At 38.1% G+C, this 22,515-nt stretch overlaps 4 protein-coding genes across 4 annotated transcripts in view; 2 read left to right on the forward strand and 2 right to left on the reverse strand.

Moving 5' to 3' along the window:
• LOC134796792 (centrosomal protein of 164 kDa) overlaps positions 1–8,254 on the reverse strand; it is a 39,119-nt gene extending 30,865 nt beyond the window's left edge. The window contains exons 1-5 of the mRNA XM_063769013.1: positions 8,038–8,254; positions 7,162–7,273; positions 5,138–5,285; positions 2,483–2,633; positions 965–1,234 (exon numbers count right to left, since the gene is read on the reverse strand). Of these exons, the coding sequence (XP_063625083.1) occupies positions 965–1,234; positions 2,483–2,633; positions 5,138–5,285; positions 7,162–7,273; positions 8,038–8,104 (748 nt within the window). The 5' untranslated portion in view covers positions 8,105–8,254. The remainder of the gene's footprint in view (positions 1–964; positions 1,235–2,482; positions 2,634–5,137; positions 5,286–7,161; positions 7,274–8,037) is intronic.
• A 323-nt stretch (positions 8,255–8,577) lies between these two features.
• On the forward strand, positions 8,578–11,053 carry LOC134796765 (26S proteasome non-ATPase regulatory subunit 8-like). Its single transcript, XM_063768981.1, has 5 exons — positions 8,578–8,781; positions 8,853–9,028; positions 9,456–9,663; positions 10,079–10,249; positions 10,867–11,053. The coding sequence occupies exons 1-5, from the start codon at positions 8,674–8,676 to the stop codon at positions 11,008–11,010; spliced, it is 807 nt and encodes a 268-aa protein (XP_063625051.1). The 5' UTR covers positions 8,578–8,673; the 3' UTR covers positions 11,011–11,053.
• A 1,229-nt stretch (positions 11,054–12,282) lies between these two features.
• Positions 12,283–22,515, reverse strand: part of LOC134796801 (uncharacterized) — a 68,776-nt gene continuing 58,543 nt past the window's right edge. The window contains exons 24-25 of the mRNA XM_063769024.1: positions 12,655–12,770; positions 12,283–12,438 (exon numbers count right to left, since the gene is read on the reverse strand). Of these exons, the coding sequence (XP_063625094.1) occupies positions 12,312–12,438; positions 12,655–12,770 (243 nt within the window). The 3' untranslated portion in view covers positions 12,283–12,311. The remainder of the gene's footprint in view (positions 12,439–12,654; positions 12,771–22,515) is intronic.
• LOC134796698 (nuclear valosin-containing protein-like) lies at positions 13,149–16,455 on the forward strand. The gene has a single exon (XM_063768868.1). The coding sequence runs from the start codon at positions 13,267–13,269 to the stop codon at positions 15,889–15,891; it is 2,625 nt and encodes an 874-aa protein (XP_063624938.1). The 5' UTR covers positions 13,149–13,266; the 3' UTR covers positions 15,892–16,455.

The following is a 22,515-nucleotide window of genomic DNA, read 5'->3' on the forward strand; positions in this document are numbered from 1 at the left end:
TAATTCAAAGGTAATGTTGGTTTCCTAACATAAGTAGAGTTAGACCAAGAAAAGTCTGCAGAGATTTTGACACTGGCACAAATAACATTGGCACTGTGTGTGCTGTCAAAATCTCTGCAGACTTTTCTTGGTCTATCTCTATCCACTTTTCTATACAATTAGTATGGCGACGTGTATACTTAAGGGGCATCGACCGTACACTGACATCGGGATGATATTTTTATCATGTTATTTAGTAGTCATCGTGCGTCTCGCTTGCGCCAATACATGTACGGACAAGAACCAGCGAAATGCACGATAACTAAATGACATCAGTTAGACGTCATTCTGATATCAGTGTACGTTTGAATTGGCCTGTTAGCCAAAAATTGTTTCGTATGTCCATCTGTTCTACTCTACTGGTCGCATTTCTAAACCAATTCCCGAATTTTGTAAGCAGGTTCGATAGTTAAGGTTTTAATTGTCAAATTAGATTCTCTAAATTCTTCTAAACAACGAAGCCATACATTTACTCAGTTTTAAGCTCAGCTCGCGAGGTCTACAGCTCACAGAGCCACTAGTTATACCATGGTTGCATCCATACTTTAGGCCTAGGGTATGGGTAAATAGTGGGTCTCTATTGTTTCCCAAATAGTTTTAAATCATAATGTATTGTTTGTCCGAATTTTCTTTAGTCATAATTGGTTTTTCTCAGAAACGCGTAACTTTTCAGGATTGCCATAAAACAAACCTAACCTAACCTATCTACAGAATAACCTTACTAAAATCCTGAAAAGTTAACGCATTCACTGCCAGGGGGCGTGGCCTAGGAACAAACTTATATGACGGTGAACGCACATGTGCGTTGGGGGCAGTGAATGTGTTAACGGTTTCAGTTTTATGACTAACGATAGTATGACAAACAATACATTATGACTTAAAACTTTATGGGAGACAAAGGGACCCCGTAAATAGTATATCTTACCTGACAAAGGCAAAGGCAGTCCTTTCTCAACCTTCGCCGCCGCCAGCAACGGGTTATATTTCTCCTCCTCCGGACTCAAAACGCTCATTTTCAAGTCGATAATGTCCGTTTTAAAGGACGTCGGTCTGCTAAGTAGCTCCCTGTCCGATGTGTTGCGGAAGAGGCTGGGTTTGGGCGATACTGAGCTTTCTGCGCTGCGCCGTAAGGGCGAGATTCGGAGCTCGCCCAGTTTCTTGTCAAGTCGGCCTAAGGGGACAAGTGGTGGTCTCCCTGAAATTATTTATAACCTCGTAAGACCCATGACCCAACATACAAAGTTTTCTAATTTTTAATTTGAACCTTATTCTATAAGTAAATTGGAACGAATTTCGTTTGTTTTTAAAAGAAATGCTACTTTATTTGGTTCATGAAAGGTTCAAATTAGATTCATTTTTTTGACATTTTTTACACAAATTGATTAAGCCCCACGGTAAGCTCAAGAAGGCTTGTGTTGCGGGTACTCAGACAACGATATATATAATATATAAATACTTAAATACATAGAAAACAACCATGACTCAGGAACAAATATCTGCACAAGGAAACGTATCATCATACAAATAAATGCCCTTACCAGGATTCGAACCCGTGACCATCGGCTTCATAGGCAGGGTAGGTCAGGCAGGGTGGCCCAGTAGGCCAGACCGGTCGTCAAACGATTGCACGATTATGTACAACATTGTAATGTACAAATGTACATACAGGAGGATAATTAAGTACTAACAGCCTTCTAGTCAGTAGCGACTAGGGTTGCCAGATGGTCGGGAATTGGCGGGATTCTCCCGATTTTTAGCATGTGTTCCCGATTCCCGACAAAGTGAAAACTGTCCCGAAAAATAGCTTCACGTTATAAAACAATAATTTCATGTTCCGAACTGTCGTCGAGCGAACGAGCTGATGTGATGTAGTGCCAATAATGTAAAACATCGTTGTTTTTAATACAATTACTTTAATTTGAATGCATTTTTTTTTCCCGACTTAAGCCCCAAAATCCCGATAAATTTATATTGTTTCCCGATAATAGCGCCTTTCGATCTGGCAACCCTAGTAGCGACGCTGCCTACGAAGCAAGAGCTCCAGGGTTACATATCTCTTGGCATTTTGTATTAGATTACCGTGTGCTAAAGGGTGGTATTCCAATTCCATCTGTCAAATATCTTTGTCCAATGTGTATTGCATCTCACAATTTGCTTAATGAGAGAGTGAGACGCAATGACATTGGACAGGTGGAATACCACCCAATCTCACCTACATACTCAATACTTTGACTTCGAAAAATGGTCAATGTCACTGACACTTATCTGACACATATCACTGAAAGTTATCCCTTCTTCATGAATATACCGCGATTAGGACAGATATGACCGCTAGGTGGCGCAAGCGCCACGCGCGGCTTATGGCTAGCCACCAAAATTGGTGTGGGACGGATGTGCTTGCTAGCTACTTGTTGCGGCGCGGAGTGAGCCACGCCTGACTTACCTAACGGTGCCAATCGTCGTCCCGGCATGAGAGCTGACTCCTTAATATCCGAGGGATGTTCAGCGCTGTCCGTCGATAGGTCTTCATCGCTTTCTGCCTTCGTTTCTACACGCTCTAGGTGTTTCGTGTTTTCTTCTGATGTTAGAAGTTCCTGAAAACAGAAGTAAGTATTGTAATGTCAAAATCAACGGGCGTGTATTTCATGAGATGACCAATCTATTCAATATATTAAAATGGGTAACTCACATAAAAATGCTCGACATATTTCGCACCATAACGAGCAGCTTTAACAGGAGCACGCGACCCATTTAAACCTATTTTATTTTGGTGGTTTCGTTGTTTTGAAAATGTTCAAAATGGTGGAATTTGGCATAAAGGACTTAGAGTCCAGTAGAGTTTATGGCATTTAAGACCATTGTGAGTTAAGTGTGATAATGACTCAACGAAGTAAGTATTTTTTATTTTTACTTTTTTTAAGCTTTTAAGCACAGTCACTAAAGTCTATTTTTTTATTCGGTAGACTAAAATGACATTTCATAGTATGAACATCATCTGTCATTTCATACTATGAAATGTCATTTTAGTCTACCGAATAAAAAAATAGACTTTAGTTATAATTTTGACGTCAGTATGTCTAAATAAGAAAATGTTTTTCAAACTGCTGTCAGTGTATTCATAGGCACTAAATATAGATATCAGTATACAACAAGAAGGTCACAAAAGGTCAACGTCGTCTATAAAAACAAATGCCGATCATAAAATAGCACTAAACAGTGTTCGCCACCTTCATTAGTGGCGATGACCATCGGTAGGGCCATAAAATTGTTGATTTACTTTTTATTGCTTTTGTACACCTTTTTCAGGTCATGTTTTTTGGCCTATTTTAGTCGATAAGGTTATATACTTACAGACTATGATATTTTATATGTAGATAAGCCATACACTAACATATCAAGCGAAAAAAATGATGCCAACCAATGCTGCCAACGACACGGCAGCATTAGTTACAATTTGTTTACAACTTCATACGCAAATGCGTAAAAGAGAGGGCACAATTAAAAGAATACCTAACCAAAAAAGAGACGGCTAGTGTTTGTCACTTGCGCGTGAATTTGGTAAATCAGTGATACCACCATAACACGACGGCAAACAGTGAATAAGGCGCGAAGCGTAAAACTTATTAAGAAAAAAAAATATCAAAGACTAAGATGTTTGACAGAAGGTGCAAATCATTTTAATGCAGTTGTATGTAGTAATGTACTCGCTACCGAAGTAAAAAGTTTTCATATTTAGTTATGTAAATAAAAGATATTATATTATACTCTTTATTCATCATTTTTCTTATACTATAGAAACATTTTGACAAAAAGCAAACTCAATAACAACAAAATCCTTTATTTTACTAACAATTTTATGTTATTAATAATTGTTACTGTGTGAGAAAATGAAATGCCTGACAATAAATACTAATTTTGTAGTAATCTTTGTATAAACAGCAATATACCTATTGACTTAATTGACGCGACCCGGACAATAATATGGCAGTAAAAAACTTCAATATTAAAATTGAAATTTAAGTATATTTCTTTTATTTGTACGACAAGCACCAAACAACGAATGCAACTTACCATGACGCGTCTGCTATGATAATCTATGTACGCAGTTGGTGCGTCCTTGTCATTCTCGCTGATGAGAACATAAACTTATCTCGTTCTGTCAGCCGGCGAAAATGGCGGCTGGGTTTATTTAATTCAAGATTAAACCGAAGAAAAACGGGTTATTTCAGCTTTTACTTACCAATGATATGTGACGCCGTCAATTTTTTTGCGCTTCCGCGGATAATTTGAGCATTTCAACATAACGCAGGTCAGCATTTTGTTGCTTAATACACGTTATTTGTGGAAAAGTATTAACCGGTGTACACCTTCGCGCTTGCGTCAGGCAGACTGAGACAAACTCGTACACATGACACGAGGTGAGTGCTTCAATTTTGGAACGTGTATAACACATCTACATATAAAATATCATAGCTTACAGATAGGTATATGTTCTCTTAGTCTAAAAATGTGAATGCCATTACTGTTTAATTGGATATTTGATATTTTGATATTTATTCAAGGATAATTTTACAGCATTACAGCTTGGGGCCCTGTAAAATTAAATATACTGATAGTAAAACTATAGTAATAAAATTATATGATGAATATAACGATTTAATTGGATATGAAGCATTGAGAGCCTAGCGTAAAGAGCGTGCGACTTTCAATCCGGAATCCGGAGGTCGTGGTCCGTCTCTTACCGATGAGTTTTTCGGTCTCGGAACTTATGTACGATATATCATTTGATATTTGTCGCTTTTCGGTGAAGGAATACATAGTGAGGGAACTGGACTAATCCTAATTGGGCCTAGTTTGCCCTGAGGGTCGGAAGGTTAGATTGGGATTAGTTGCCAAGCGGAATCAAAGCTCCCATGAGTTGTGGTAACAAGCCCATTGTGTCTTCTTTTTTTTTAGGATGCGTACCTGCACGGACGCACATGTGTCGTCCATGGCGGAGGCGTCCCGCGCCTTCCGGACAAGCTCGCGGTAAACGTGGTCCAGTGGGTGTTCCCATTGCGTCTTCGTCTCATCGTTATAGTAGTAGTGGGTAGCGTACCTGCACGGACGCACACGTGTCGTCCATGGCGGAGGCGTCCCGCGCCTTCTGGACGAGCTCGCGGTACACGTGGTCTAGTGGGTGTTCCCATTGCGTCTTCTTTGTCTCGTTGTTGTAGTAGTAATGGGTTTGTAGTTTTTCGTCAAAGCTGTTTCGGCAAAAAAAATATGGTATTTTGTATTTGTAACATCTACATAAAGCATCTCCTATAACACTTTCAAGATGGTTCTAACGACATTTTAGTATGTGGTTATTTCCGTGTTTTGCAGTAAATCTAACAATTGTTTTGTTTTCTTAAGTACAGTCTACAATTACGTCCAAGAAATCTTTGGTACTATAGAACAGAAGCAGTATGGCGTAGGTCTACTGCTCGATATGACAAAGGCTTACGATCGAGTATCCCATAAAATCCTGTTGTCAAAGTTAAACGGCATGGGTATTCGCGGAAACGCCTATCTATGGTTTAAGTAGTACCTTGAAAACCGCAGTCAGTACGTACAAATTAACCACTTTTGCAAAGACTCTAGGGAAATTAAGGACATAGTATCAGAAACGCGACACACTTCGTGCTCAATACCCCAAGGAAGCGTGGCCGGATGTATATTGTTTTTAGCATATGTGAACGACTTGCCTAACATATTAGACACAACATGCATAATGTTTGCGGATGACGTTTCGCTATTGTTTAGTTGTACGAGTATTGAATATTGCAATGATCAATTACAAGACATATTTAATAAAACTCAGAAATGGCTCGATGACCATAATCTTGAAATAAATCTAAAGAAAACTAAAATTATACAGTTCAAACCGGTACAGAAGCAATCACTCCAAATGACGCTATAAATTGACGATACGACTATAGAGGAGGTAACGGAATTTAACTTATTAGGAATAAAAATAGACTCAAATCTAAATTGGAAATCTCACATCGAAAAAATTAACACAAAGCTGTCCCGATTTATATACGCTCTTAGTGTGCTTAAAATAAACACAAACTTTAAAACGGCTTTGTCAGCATATTACGCGTACGCGAATTCCTGGCTTAAATACGGTATTATACTGTGGGGTGACAGCACAGAGGTACACCAACTTTTTGTTTTACAGAAAAAATGTATACGCATCCTTACCAACACGCGAATACCTAATAGCTGCCGTCCTCACTTTATAAGGCATAAAATTCTAACGTTGGTATGTATATATATTATGGAAGCGGCGATGTTTGTCAGAAATAACGCAAACTTATTCCCCTTACAAAAAATCACCTCAAATAGACGGAACAAAATTCAGTAGGTACCATTTACCAATTTCAAAATTAGCTATGTACAGAAACGGCCCCTATTGTAGATGCGTTATCATAGCAAACAAGCTACCCCAACAACTTTTACAGGAAAGAAACGACAAAGTATTTAAAAGTAATCTAAATAAACTACTTCAAGATAAATGTTATTATACCATTGAAGAATATTTAAATGATGACACTTTGCCAAATTGGTATCAATAAGACATCCAACACACCCATTTTATTTTATTTTTTTATTTTATATCTTTAATTTTTATTATTGACAATTATTGAGCTTTTATAATGATGAATTGTACAATTATAAAATATGTAATGCCGCATAAATCCTCTTTAATTAAGATTTTCTATTATTTATTATAATGAATTTTGCAATGTATTCTCAAATTATGTTATGACAATTTTAGTATTATTTGTAAATAGTCACCAGTCACACAGTTAGTATTTAGTATTAAGATTATTGCCATGCCCTAACAGGGTACCATGTACTGACTTTTTAATGTTTTAATACCATCCTATGTACAAATGAACATGGACGCAATAAAGATATGAATTATGAATTACATTGTAAAGTGAACTGACAAAAAAGAAAAACGAAAAACACTATAATATTGATCCTTTTGGATGTGGAATTAGCTTTATACATATTATTGTGTATTGTTCTCTCATTATATTTTATTTAATTAACCAATTAACTTTCAATTCAACAGTAAATACAACTTACTATGCCTTCCATGGTGCAGGCAGAGCTTGCATCAACCCATCTCTCGCCAGCGGCAGCAGGTGGCTCTCGCTGTCCGGATCAATGCCGAGCTGCTGGGCATATTCTGATACCTCTGTTGACAATGCATTAAAAACACAAGTCTTATGAGAGTGAGATTTCAATGACTTTAATACTCAAATATTTCTTGCAAGTCTGCTAACAAGAAACAGTATTTGAGCAAACTTTATAGAAATTGTTTCTGAAGGATACTATTTGTTATTAATTATTATATTAAATGGTTTTTCTAGAACAGTACAATAATCAAACATCAAATACATATACCAATTAGATGTATGTGGTGATGATCATACATCGGATTCTAGGGGGCAAATTGTATGATGGATAGGGATCCCGTCATACAATTTGCCCCCTAGAATCCGATGTTTGGTGATGATGGATAATAAAATAAAATATAACTATTTCATAACAAACAGACTCAAGTAAAAACCCTGTTCCCCTTCGCGCATTAGTCCGAATAGTTCTTAGTCAGTTTTTTTAATTTTACATACTTGTAATTTCGAAATCCAAAAAGATTTTGTTTTCTGTATTAACATTCTGAGTTTGTAAAATACTGTAAGTGCTGCCTTCCCATAAGCAGTGGTGTACGAACGCTAGTGTCTATCATATGAAGTATTTAAATTTCTTAATTATTAATACTGAACTGTGGGCGAAACACCGAAATCTCACGGTTAACTTTAATAATTCTAAAGGCTTTTAAATAGGAATCCAGCAACACCAGTAAACCTCTGGATATATCAGACGTGCATTATGACCTATTACTGATATACTTTATGATAAAAATCACAAGGTATTTAATTAAATATAAAAGGTACAAACCCTCTGCAGATGGTTGACTATTCTCATCGAAAACTTCGCGGCACACGATCGCTGCTGGAGAGCTCATGGCTTCCAGTATCACATTTTATTTAACTCTGAACGAAAACGGCTTCACATAGCCAAAGAATTTCAAATTCGGTAAAAAAATCATTATCTTGTACGCTAAACCCAAGAAGAGCAAACAAAACCGAGCAAAATCTCGATGGAAACTTTGACACTGACAGGACCAGCGCGTTTGAGTAAACGGTAATAACGTCCACTGAGTCTCGTAGAACCATCACCTGCCTCTTGTGTTGCCGACAATCTGTGATGATTGTCTATGGATTTTGCAATTTGACAAGTCATAATGTACGTTCAAATACTTCTAATACTAGCCCGAAGTTATTAAAAAAACCGTATTCATACATACTCAGATGCCTTTAGTAAATAAATTTATCTTGTAAACAGTAAAAAAATTGATATTATCTTATTTGAAGGTAGATCATTATATTTACATAAATAAAAACAGTGAGTGTAATAAATAAAACCGACATTTCAGTTTTTGAACAGGCTTCGTCAACCTCAAATTTGTTGTGGAACGGGAACGAGTCATCGTATAATTTTATTCTCCAAATTCAATTACATTTATAAATCGAAATGGCTTCTGTGACAGAAGTTGCGTCTTTATATCAAAATCTGAAAACCGAATGGGCAAAGAAGCCACGCAAGCTAGACAAGTGCGGGGAGCTGCTGAACAAAATCAAGGTACCTTCCGTTGTTTGGAATGACTTGTCAATTTTTAGATGTTATTCTTGTAAAATCCGTTTGTTTTCTAGATTGCGTTGACGCAGTTGACTTTCTTGCCTAGTAATAATACAGCGGCTAACCAGAAGGAGTTGCTCTTGGCGCGGGATGTCTTGGAGATTGGAGCACAGTGGGCCGTCGCCGCAAAAGACGTGAAGGCTTTTGAGCGCTACATGTCACAGCTAAAATGCTACTATTTCGACTACAAGTCAGTATGTTTTACACATTATAAGCTAATTTATCGTCCATAATTTATAAACATGCAAATCCAGTTGAATTATCTAGTCCTTTAGTACTACTGGCTTCTTGAATGGTTATTTAATTTTAGAAGAAAGTTTCCCTCAAAGATTCCAGTGGCGTATCCCATGCCTAGGGCGATGTGGGCGTTCGCCCACGGCCTCGCACTTGAAGGGGCCTCTGGAAGCCTTCCCTTTTTATTATCTTGGTAATACACATTGAAAGAAAAGGGCCTCGCAGATGAGACTTCGCCTGGGGCTAGATTAGTTCATGCTATGCCACTGAAGATTCCAATGAATAATAAAGCCTTTTTGCAGAATTTATTTTCTTATTTCTCTTACTCAATAATGCAAATAATTAATATAATGCAAAGCTTAAAAGATTATTCTTAATTCCAGAGAGCACCTCCCAGAATCTGCATTCATGTACCAGCTCCTAGGGCTCAACCTGCTGTTCCTGCTGGCTCAGAACAGGGTAGCCGAGTTCCATACGGAGTTGGAGCGCCTGCCAGTGGATGTGATCAGGGCCGACCTCTATGTGAAGCACCCGCTTGCACTGGAGCAGTATTTGATGGAGGGGAGCTACAATAAGATCTTTTTAGCTAAGGTGTGCGATATAAGACTTATAATTATATTGAGATAGTAAGACTAAACAAGTCATAATTTCATAAAAGTTTGATGTTTAAAATAACACTTGCACTGCATGTGCTATCAAAATCGTTGCAGAATTACCTTGGTCTAACTCTAGAGCATTTCCGCTCAATGACAAAATCAGAAACTAAATAGAATTGGCAAAATGTTACTAAATATGGAATAAAAGGCTTATTAAAGTATTTTTTAAATAGCTTGGATATGTCATTCATCAGTGTCATCACAATACAATTTTGCGAGATGTTGCGTTTTAAGGTTATAGGTAAATTGTATTGAGAGGACATCACATCACAGTACTCAAACTGTTTGAAAAATACTATTTTCCCTGCATAACCTATAAAGATTTTTTGATCCATCTTTTGACCGCACAGGGCAATGTACCAGCAGAAAGCTACACATTCTTCATGGACACCCTCCTGGACACGGTCCGTGGTGAGATAGCGGCCTGTATTGAGAAGGCGTATCTGAGCATCACATGCACCGAGGCTGCGAGGAGGCTAAACTTGTCTTCGCAGCAGGCGGTGCTGGAGTACGGAAAGAAGGTAAGATCAGCGTTTTAGATTTAGAATTACAGGTCCTTACTACATACAATTTATTTGTAATTGCCCATACCCATTGATACAATACTCCATCAAAGACGAAATGGTTCCACCTACTGTTCTACCGTTTAAATCGTCAATCGTCGTTCAAAAAATATTAAACAAAATCAACCTTATTTAAGTATTAATGGCTATTAACTTGATGTAATTAGTGAGTTTTGGTTGTCACCTGACGAAATATTACTTATAAGGTTTTATATTTTTTAATTATAAGATATTTTGGTGAGGAAATGTGTATCGGCATTTGACAACGCCAGGGGGCCGATTTTGACATTTCGAGCGCTCAATTTCGTCAATCGAAAATCTGTGGAAAACGGCAAAATGCTGTTTTTTAAATACGATCCATAAAAATTGGGAATCTAGTGGTATTGACCACTCGTTTTGAATTCTACTAGTAGTAGAATTTTAATGCCTAGTAGTGGATATTGAAGGGAGAGGAGAGAACACGAAATCGAGCGCTTGTAATAAAAAAATCGGCCTGTGGTCACGGCATTCGGGTGTCGTGCCTTGACGACTATGGCGAATCAAGTCAAGCTAACTCTTTAATCTGATTTCTTTAGCGTGGATGGGTGCTGGGTTCTGACAACTGCTACCATTTCAACGCTGCCGAAGAGACGTCTGCCGCGGCCGCCGGCATCCTACCCTCTGCTGAACTGGCCGAACAGACCATAGAGTATGCTAGGCATCTTGAGATGATTGTATAAATTTAAAGTATTTTAATCATAGATAATAAAGATTTTTTCTATTGTCAGGATTTTTTTTTTGCTTGTTGTACCTGTAGACGTGATCAGAGAAACCTAGTGTGTGCTATGATATTTTATATGTAGATGTGTTATACACGTTCCAAAATTGAAGCACTCACCTCGTGTCATGTGTACGAGTTTGTCTCAGTCTGCCTGACGCAAGCGCGAAGGTGTACACCGGTTAATACTTTTCCACAAATAACGTGTATTAAGCAACAAAATGCTGACCTGCGTTATGTTGAAATGCTCAAATTATCCGCGGAAGCGCAAAAAAATTGACGGCGTCACATATCATTGGTAAGTAAAAGCTGAAATAACCCGTTTTTCTTCGGTTTAATCTTGAATTAAATAAACCCAGCCGCCATTTTCGCCGGCTGACAGAACGAGATAAGTTTATGTTCTCATCAGCGAGAATGACAAGGACGCACCAACTGCGTACATAGATTATCATAGCAGACGCGTCATGGTAAGTTGCATTCGTTGTTTGGTGCTTGTCGTACAAATAAAAGAAATATACTTAAATTTCAATTTTAATATTGAAGTTTTTTACTGCCATATTATTGTCCGGGTCGCGTCAATTAAGTCAATAGGTATATTGCTGTTTATACAAAGATTACTACAAAATTAGTATTTATTGTCAGGCATTTCATTTTCTCACACAGTAACAATTATTAATAACATAAAATTGTTAGTAAAATAAAGGATTTTGTTGTTATTGAGTTTGCTTTTTGTCAAAATGTTTCTATAGTATAAGAAAAATGATGAATAAAGAGTATAATATAATATCTTTTATTTACATAACTAAATATGAAAACTTTTTACTTCGGTAGCGAGTACATTACTACATACAACTGCATTAAAATGATTTGCACCTTCTGTCAAACATCTTAGTCTTTGATATTTTTTTTTCTTAATAAGTTTTACGCTTCGCGCCTTATTCACTGTTTGCCGTCGTGTTATGGTGGTATCACTGATTTACCAAATTCACGCGCAAGTGACAAACACTAGCCGTCTCTTTTTTGGTTAGGTATTCTTTTAATTGTGCCCTCTCTTTTACGCATTTGCGTATGAAGTTGTAAACAAATTGTAACTAATGCTGCCGTGTCGTTGGCAGCATTGGTTGGCATCATTTTTTTCGCTTGATATGTTAGTGTATGGCTTATCTACATATAAAATATCATAGAGTGTGTGTGCATATAGTAGGTTCGATTGAATGAAACACATAGGTAGCCTTAAATTATTCTTATATATAACACAATTTGTTACGACGCTTGTGGCGCCGGCGTGCTGTCTTTAGGTGACGACAACGGCGCTAGATCGTCTTGTTTGAGAAGCATAATGTAGTAATCCAGCGCGCACCGAAGATCCCAATTTTTTAGTTCCAAGCATCTGAAATCAAAAAGACCATAAATGGAATATGTACTGATTGAAACTTTCACACATTATTATTTACATTATCGGGACTTAATCGCATATAGGTACTATTAAGCTTCAAAATTACCTCCGACGGCTCCGACGTTTCGAAGACGGCATTGTCCCTGTGGCCTCGGGGGTTAAAGTAATTAATAATATCATAAATAAATCAAAAATATACTAGAAGGTTACCTTGCCCCGCGTTTTTTGTCAATATCGGCTAATTTGACGAATATGTCGGTTAGTTTAGACTTCAGCTCCTCATCTGGTGGCGACTCCAGTTTGAGACTTAGTTGCTTTGGCCGTACCTGAAACAATACATTTTTATATTTATTTCACCTCAATGACCACGACTGCTCTGACAAGAGTATAAGAAGAGATTTATTTCACATGGTATTTAGATATAGATAGTCTATTAAGCCATTTTCGCTATAAATTATAGCCGGTCAAACAACTTTGTCAGTAGAAAAAGGCACGAAATTCAAATTTTCTATGGGACGATAGCCAAATTTTTTTAAATTTCGCGCCACTTTTTTTTAATTTGCCGCCTTTTTCTACTGACGGAATTTGCTTGACCGAGTACATATTTGATTAGAAGTAGCCAGTTTAATTTTACTTTGAACTCTGATGACGTTTATAAATGTGACTGGAACAGCATAAACTTACACCATAGACAACCAAAAAAATTGAGTCTTGAGTCTGACAATTTCCATCGATTCGGCGACGCACGCACGCACGCCGCTGTCAAACGTTGCGAAGGAAACAAAATAGCAACAATATTCGCGTAATCTCAATTGAATTAAAATGAAGAAACAAGGGGGTCAGATGTTTAATGACCCGGTTATGGTGTCGCGGGTCAAAAACTATCTCGCCGAAAATGTGGACAAGACCTTCGTTGACGTCCGCCAAATGGCGCACACTCTGAAGGAACGATATCGTGAATACGCTAATAGAAGCGACAGCGCTTTCCGTAAAAGCGTCGGCGGTGCTTACAAGATGGTTCTACAGAGCTACGGTCTCGACGACGCGTTTACGTCCGAAGGCTCCGAGGAGGAATCCGATTTGGAGTTGCTAGACGAAAACAACAGTGCGCTCAACAACCGTCTACTACAAATGTACAAAATGCAAGACAAGAAGCGGCCGGCAGTAACAGGGACCCGCAACAGCGGCAAGTCTGGCGAACCCATCGACATCCTGAGCAGCGACGAGGACGGCTCCGCGGCGCCCAAGTTGCCGAAAATCAGCGACCAAATCACAATAACACCACACATCCCCATCCGCAAGGCGAACAGCGCGGCGGCCGGTGACTCCCCGCGGCCGCAACAGAACCAAAATAGTTCTAAAAAACGTAAACCAGAGGTCAATAAACCTGCAGTACAAAAAACAAAGTCTGAAGTTGGCACATTGAAGAATGTAAAGGTTAGTTTCGAGGACATAGGCGGTATATCAGATATTATAACGCAAATTTGTGATCTTGTCCTTCATATGAAGCATCCAGAAGTGTATAAAGAGTTGGGTATCAAGTCACCTAGAGGAGCTTTGCTCCATGGTCCACCTGGGACAGGCAAGACCTTACTAGCACATGCTATTGCTGGTAAATTGCAATTGCCACTAGTTGCTGTGTCTGGCACAGAGTTAGTCGGGGGCATGTCTGGAGAGTCGGAAGAAAGAATCCGGGAACTCTTTGAAAGAGCTATTTCTTGTGCACCCAGTTTATTATTCATAGATGAGATAGATGCCATATGTGGTAACAGAATACATGCTCAGAAGGACATGGAAAAGCGAATGGTAGCTCAGTTACTTGCTAGCCTAGATAATTTGGGTGAAATCAATGCATCTATCTTGGTTCTTGCTGCCACTAACAACCCGGATACCTTAGATCCCGCTTTGAGAAGAGCTGGGCGACTTGAACAAGAAATAACTTTAGGCATACCCACATTAAAAGCTAGAAAGGAAATCCTTGGTATATTATGTAAGAACATGACACTCGGAAATGATATTGATGTGAACCATCTAGCTCAAATCACACCTGGTTTTGTTGGTGCTGATCTGCAAGCCCTTGTGAATAAAGCAAGCACTTATGCTGTCAAGAGAATTTTTATAGAAATTCGTGCAGCAGAGGATGAGGAGATTGCAAAAGAAGAGGAAAAAGAAGAAACCAAGGCCAGAGAAGAAGCAGCAGCTGCTGCTGCCGCCACTGCTATTCCTAACGGAGAGAATGAGGAGGAGGCACCCACAGAAACAGAGAAGCCAGAAGAACCAACTGAAGCTGAGCCAAAACCGGAAAATGCAGAAGCGCCCACCCAAGAAGTCAATGGCGATGTTATTGCTGTTGAACCTATCCAGCCACCTCAAGAAACTGTCAAAGTGAAACAACCTCTAGACCCAATGGCTGAAGTGCTGAGTCTGCTAGAAGATAACATGCCTTACACAAGTGACGAGTTAGCTGGAGTTTGCATAAGGCAAGAAGACTTCCTAAAGGCACTGAAAACAACCAAGCCGTGTGCCGTAAGAGAAGGTATTGTTACCGTTCCAGATGTGACTTGGGAGGACGTAGGATCGCTGAATCAAGTTCGCAAAGACTTACAGCTGGCTGTTTTGGCACCAGTGAAGTATCCTGAACAGCTGAAGAAGCTAGGATTATCTGCGCCTAGTGGCGTTTTGCTCTGCGGCCCGCCGGGTTGCGGTAAAACGTTGCTAGCTAAAGCTGTAGCTAATGAAGCCGGAGTGAACTTTATCTCTGTGAAAGGGCCAGAACTACTGAATATGTATGTGGGTGAGAGTGAGAGGGCAGTCCGGACGTGCTTCAGACGAGCTCGAAATTCTGCGCCCTGCGTAATTTTCTTCGACGAGTTTGACGCGCTCTGTCCGAGGAGAAGTTCGCACGACAATAATGGTGCGGCGCGAGTTGTCAACCAGCTGCTTACCGAAATGGACGGTATTGAGAGCCGCGAAGGGGTGTTCGTACTTGCTGCATCTAACAGACCTGACATCATAGACCCGGCAGTGCTGCGACCGGGCCGCTTAGACCGTGTCATGTACGTTGGAATGCCGGCTAGAGAAGACAGAGCTGACATCTTACAGAAACTAACCAAAAACGGCACTGAGCCTCAGTTAGGTCCGGATGTAGATTTGACAGTGGTTGCTGGTTTAACTGAAGGCTACACAGGCGCTGATCTGGCTGGCTTGGTGAAAGCGGCCGCTACTAATTCTCTCACGACTCACATTTCAAACGGTACCCTAGATGGCGAGATATACGTAAATTTCGCGGACTTCCGAATGGCCTTGTCTAAGTGCAAACCGTCTGTATCGCCAAAGGAGCAGTTACATTACGAGAAACTGCGATTGAAATATGCTTCTGGGCCCGATGAGAAGGACATGGAGATGGAAACTGAAGCGACGAACGAAGAGTCCATGGACACCGTGTGAGAATCATTCAGACGTTGGATAATACAGACTTAGTAGTCTCATTTAAGGCCCTTAGAAAACTTTGGTGTGCCAAGTTGATTTTAATTGCATTATTATTTTATTTCTGACCGGTCTTCAGTTCCTTTCCTCATTAAGTGTTCTTTAGTAGATTTAAGATGTACCTATCCTATCCACCCACTATCCACCTAAAGGTGCATTTAAACGGGCCTTTTTTACAGCAATATGTTGATGGCAAATATTGGACTCTTTAACATCCTAAAATAATGCTCTTTTAGATGCGCCTTAAAAAAATCGGCTCTGTATATTCCTATGTAAAAACTGTAATAAAATCTCCGTAATAAAATCCTTGAATTTTTCCTTATTAACATTAGGTAGTTTTAACTTATGATATGACCATGTATTTGTTAGTTTTAAACTGCATCAGAACAATTGTATCTGGATTATTTAGCCCTAACGTATAAATACAGTGAGTGATATAGAATAGGTCAGCTCCTAAAGCTATTTCAGAAATAAATCAGCACATTTATCTTTTGGTCAAGTAAATAAAAGGAATATTTTCTCTTATGTCTTGTTTTCTTTATGCCGCTTACCTATTTCTTTGATTGTTTGAAGTTATATCTCATTAGCATAGTCTTAAAATATGTCAACACAATTTCAGTATTCTTACTAGTGATGTGCTGTTACCGGTAAAATACCCAAGGTGGTAAAATACCCAGTAATGTTACCGGTAATATTACCCAGAATCAGTAATTTACGGTAATATTCAAATTAAGTAAATGTCAACATAAGTTGTTTTACATTAAATCATTACTTGTCAACAAATGCATCATACGAAGTGCAAAAAATCAACATAGGTTTACTTTTCTAGTAAATTCCCAAAACTACTGGTAATTTTCCCAATGTTACTCGGTATTTTACCAATATTACTAGGAAGTATTCCCCTTGTCTGGGCAAGTGGGCATAGTCAAAACCAGTTCCAGTCAAAACCACTCAATGAATAATACTAGAATTTTAGTAAAACTAAAACGAAAATGTAAAAATCACATTGATTTAATAATAATCATCACATTTTTATGAGTAGGTAAGGTGTAGTTCAATGACATTGTTTTTATACGTTATTTATTCATTAATTTTTTATAGCTTAATTGATATAATTATATTCTTATTTTGAGCGTGTATATTTGTTTCTTTTTTAATTTTTATTTTATATATTTTATTTTATTTATTTTATTTATTTTATTTATTTTATTTATTTTATTTATTTTATTTATTTATTTTATTTATTTTATTTATTTTATTTATTTTATTTATTTTATTTATTTTATTTATTTTATTTATTTTATTTATTTTATTTATTTTATTTATTTTATTTATTTTATTTATTTTATTTATTTTATTTATTTTATTTATTTTATTTATTTTATTTATTTTATTTATTTTATTTATTTTATTTATTTTATTTATTTTATTTATTTTATTTATTTTATTTATTTTATTTATTTTATTTATTTTATTTATTTTATTTATTTTATTTATTTTATTTATTTTATTTATTTTATTTATTTTATTTATTTTATTTATTTTATTTATTTTATTTTATTTATTTTATTTATTTTATTTATTTTATTTATTTTATTTATTTTATTTATTTTATTTATTTTATTTATTTTATTTATTTTATTTATTTTATTTATTTTATTTATTTTATTTATTTTATTTATTTTATTTATTTTATTTATTTTATTACCGGGAAGCAGGGTTGGGCAGTATTTCAATTACATGTATTTGAAATACGTATTTGAAATACATTTTTGTATTTTGTATTTGTATTTCAAATTACCTGGAAAAGTATTTTGTATTTGGTATTTCAAATACTGAACTCACATGTATTTTGTATTTTGTATTTCAAATACTTCAAGCATCAAAATACATTTCTACAAAATACATTTAATGAAATTCTATAATCCTAAAATGGAACGTTTATTTAAATATAATGTACGGCTTGTACGAGGGCAAATACAATGCGCGAGCTATTCTGCGCGGAACTTTTCGTCAACAGCCAGGGTGTAGGGTCATTGCAGTAGTTTCCGTCCATGCTCTAGTTTTAGACTACTTGACGGATTAGCAAATAATATATTTCATTTTTAATTTACTACTTGCGAAATATAATTTTGATATCATCATCATCGTAGTCATGGCAAAGTCGATGGAGGAACTCAGCATGATGCTCGATGACCTCAACCGAGTTTCACAACGGGTGGGCTTGAAAATGAACATGGACAAAACGAAACTTATGTCAAATGCCAATGTTGTGCCCATCCCAGTCTCTGTTGGGAACTCGGTACTCGAAGTTGTTGACTCGTACATCTACCTAGGACAAGTAGTCCAATTAGGTAGGTCCAACTTCGAGAAAGAGGTCAACCGCCGAATCCAACTCGGTTGGGCAGCGTTCGGGAAACTACGTAATGTCTTTTCGTCCGACATACCTCAGTGCCTCAAGACGAAAGTCTTTAATCAATGTGTGTTACCAGTGATGTCTTACGGCTCCGAAACGTGGTCTTTCACTATCGGCCTCATCTCAAAACTCAAAGTCGCTCAACGAGCTATGGATGGCTCGGAGTTTCTCTACGTGATCGAATCAGAAATGATGACTTGATGAGATCCGTAGACGAACTAAATTCACCGACATAGCCCACCGGATTAGCAAGCTGAAGTGGCAATGGGCAGGCCACATTGCACGCAGAGAAGATGGCCGATGGGGTCGAAAAGTGCTCGAGTGGAGACCACGGACTAGCAAGCGCAGCGTAGGACGTCCACCCACAAGATGGACAGACGATCTTGTTAAGGTCGCCGGAAGACGCTGGATGCGGGTCGCTTCCAACCGGCACGTATGGAGGTCCAAGGGGGAGGCCTATGTTCAGCAGTGGACGTCTTATGGCTGAGATGATGATGATGATGATGATCATCATCATCATCATCATCATCATCATCAGCCTGCTCTCGTCCACTGCTGGACATAGGCCTCTCCTATTGCACGCCATTGAGCACGATTTGCGGCAACTCTGAACCAGCTCTTGCCAGCCGCCTTGCGAAGGTCATCGCTCCATCTAGTCTTAGGGCGTCCTACGCTACGTTTGCCGATGCGCGGTCTCCACTCGAGAACTCGTCTACCCCAACGGTTATCGGTTCTACGGCTAATATGACCGGCCCACTGCCACTTCAGCTTGCTAATCCGGTGGGCTATGTCGACGACTTTAGTTCTCTGACGGATAACTTCATTTCGAATACGATCCCTCAGAGAGACTCCGAGCATAGCCCTTTCCATAGCTCGCTGAGCGACTTTGAATTTATGGACCAGTCCTGGTCTGGTCCATAATTTTGATATGTAGACAGATATATATATTGTTTCGACATTAAGGATTGAAATCAGTCCAAATTTGTGTAGCAATGTAGGTTTATATTCAAATTTCGTCAAGTGGACGTAAACTAGCGCAATGACCCTATAAGTTTTTAGGAAAGGATATTCGTTAAAAAAAAACCGGGCAAGTGCGAGTCGGACTCGCGCACGAAGGGTTCCGTACCATAATGCAAAAAAAATAACAAAAAAAAAGGAAAAAAAAACGGTCACCCATCCAAATACTGACCACTCCCGACGTTGCTTAACTTTGGTCAAAAATCACGTTTGTTGTATGGGAGCCCCATTTAAATCTTTATTTTATTCTGTTTTTAGTATTTGTTGTTATAGCGGCAACAGAAATACATCATCTGTGAAAATTTCAACTGTCTAGCTATCACGGTTCGTGAGATACAGCCTGGTGACAGACGGACGGACGGACGGACGGACGGACAGCGAAGTCTTAGTAATAGGGTCCCGTTTTACCCTTTGGGTACGGAACCCTAAAAACTAAATGATTAAACAAAAAAATTGAAAGGTATTTTGTATTTTGTATTTGAAATACATTATTTTAAACACTGTAATTTGTATTTTGTATTTCAAATACCCGTCACCAAAGTAATTTGTATTTGGTATTTCAAATACTTTTAAAAATGTATTTTGTAATTTGTATTTGAAATACGTGGAAGCCAGTATTTTGCCCAACCCTGCCGGGAAGAATGGTAATTTACTGGTAATATTCCCAAATGGTAAAATACCGGTAATGGTATTTTACTCTCGGCACATCACTAATTCTTACCTAGGATTTGTTGGCTAAAAAGTATAAATCGTTTAATTTTTCAATGGTTAGTTGGTTACCTATCGTTTAAAAATTAGCAGAACACGGGTAGAGGTGCGTTCGTATTCGTTCGTGCGCTGCACATCGTATTTTCCGATGCGAGCAGTTAGTGAGCGCTAACATGCGGATTCGTGGCATTCAAGCAGATTAGAATTGAGACAGCAAAACAAGAATTTCCCGTTACTGTAAAAATTTAGACACGCATTCCATGACCTCGTCCCAGTGCTCCAGCAATGGCATGTCTGTCGTTGCATGCATGGTCTAATAAAACATGGTCTTCTATTCCCTGAGTGACACGGGCCTACGTCACAATAACATTGCCACTTTATTTCAACATAACATGTTACATGGGTACATTATATAGGTTAATAAGTTAAAATATTTCTTTATAATTTTATAATTTTCATTTATATGAATTTTATCTTAAATTTTACAATAACACGTCATTTTTAATTATTCGTTAGCAATATCTTCCGATTCACGAAAGAAATTTCAGACGTTCGGGTAATTCTGTTTACATTACTGGCAACACAGGATAGCGCTGTCACATTTGACAATTCGGATCTAGATAACTTCATGCCCTGACCGTCGTCCTTGTCGAACGCGTGTTAATTGTTATTTCCTTCTCGCTCAGTGTCAGCAGTCGCAGTGTTTTCCAAACTTTTCACGTCGTAAGCTTGGTAATTAATGTGTAACTGTGAATTAGTTTTTCAAACGTTTGTCTTGTATATATAAATAAAGTTTAATTTAATACATTAGATTTGTTTTACTTTACTATGTTTCTACATGAATAACTTAAAATTAATGCCGTTAAAATAATTTTCACCGTTGGTTAAAATTCTCCCACATTTTAAAGTTTGAGAACCTGTAAACAGCATGATGTTGATGACGTAGGCCCGTGTCAGTTAGGTCATACGCGAATCTCGGAATAGAGTACCAGGCGGAGTATATTATTATACCATGGTTGCATGGAAGCTACAAATCGATCACTTAGGACACCTATTCGTATCTCAATTTAGTATGTAAGTACCTAACAAATACCTACCTATACTTACTATTGCCTATGGTCACGAGTGCAACCGCTTTCATTTCAGTTGCTTTTTTTTTTTTTCGTCCATCAGGACAGGCTAAAGTTCTAAGCCATACTGCCAGGGCCGGATTAAGCATATCGGGGCCCCTAGGCAGTGCGAGGCTCGGGGCCCCCTACAGTCAATTCTGCACACAGCATATTCAGTACAGGGAAATAATTTTGCGTTTTTAATTTCAATCTTCAGGCGTCGGCCGAGCCGATCCAAATCGAACGATGTCTTTTTCGCTCTTATTGCGTGGACATAAAGCTTTATTCTATCGGTTTTGGTCGATTCCGCGTCGTGTCAAGTGTGGGGAGAGCCCTTTAGGCTTAAGGCCAATTCCCAGTGGAATACCAAAGATGTGAGCTTCAGCGTCACTTTCCTATCTACCTCTAATGGCAAGTTTAAAGCGAGGCTAAAGGCTAAGCTCAACTAGTGCCGCAAAGTTGATTTTCTCAATAGTTAATATTTTGCGACACTGAACAGCGATTGTATGACCATAAGACCAAACGCCGAGCCACATGATTAGAATCAACCAATACTAAAGAATTTCCATTATGTTAAAATTACTTAAATTACTAGAGTTAGACCAAGATACGCCTGCAACAATTTTGATAGCACTCGCAGTGCAAGTGTTATTTTAAACGTCAAAACTTAACACGTATAAACAACACTTGCACTGCGTAAGCTATCGTAAAGAACCAAAAATAAACGCGAGCGCAGCGAGCGCGAAATTTTTTGTTAAAAATATCGCAAATTGTCAAAGCTTGTTAAAAGATCGATCTTCATCTGGGCCTAAAAGTTCGAAGTGCCGCAGTGAGACGAGCTTTCATGCGAAGTCAAAGCCGTGCATCATCAGGCTTCAGGATAAATAGTTGAGCACAGACACGAACCAATGTCCATTGTATTAAAAAACGAGACCGCAGGCCGAGCTTGGCGCAGCGAGGCGAAAGGCTAAGCTGAAGTAGAGGAGATGTGGAACACAAACCAATGGTAAATTAAGGTAAAAAGTGAAGCTGAAAGTCAAGCATTCCTATGAAAAACTGGGGGCACGTTCGTCTTCTTTCTTTTTCTTTGTTTTGATCAATAGTCCTCGTGATTATAAGTCGAAATAACCCAAAAGATGTGGTTGTTCGAAAAAAAGTGAACCATTTTTCCTGAAAACCCCTATTATTACAACTTTACAACAGGTACGCAGAATACGCCCCGTAAACTGTAACGTATTGCTTCAATTTTATTACAGTATTTCATTAATTTAAAGAATGGATCTAAAAAAAACAATAACAAAGCATACTCATTATTATAAGATGCTATTGCTACTG

This window comes from Cydia splendana, chromosome 14 (genome assembly GCF_910591565.1).
Source record: "Cydia splendana chromosome 14, ilCydSple1.2, whole genome shotgun sequence".
NCBI classification, from domain to species: Eukaryota; Metazoa; Arthropoda; class Insecta; order Lepidoptera; family Tortricidae; genus Cydia; species Cydia splendana.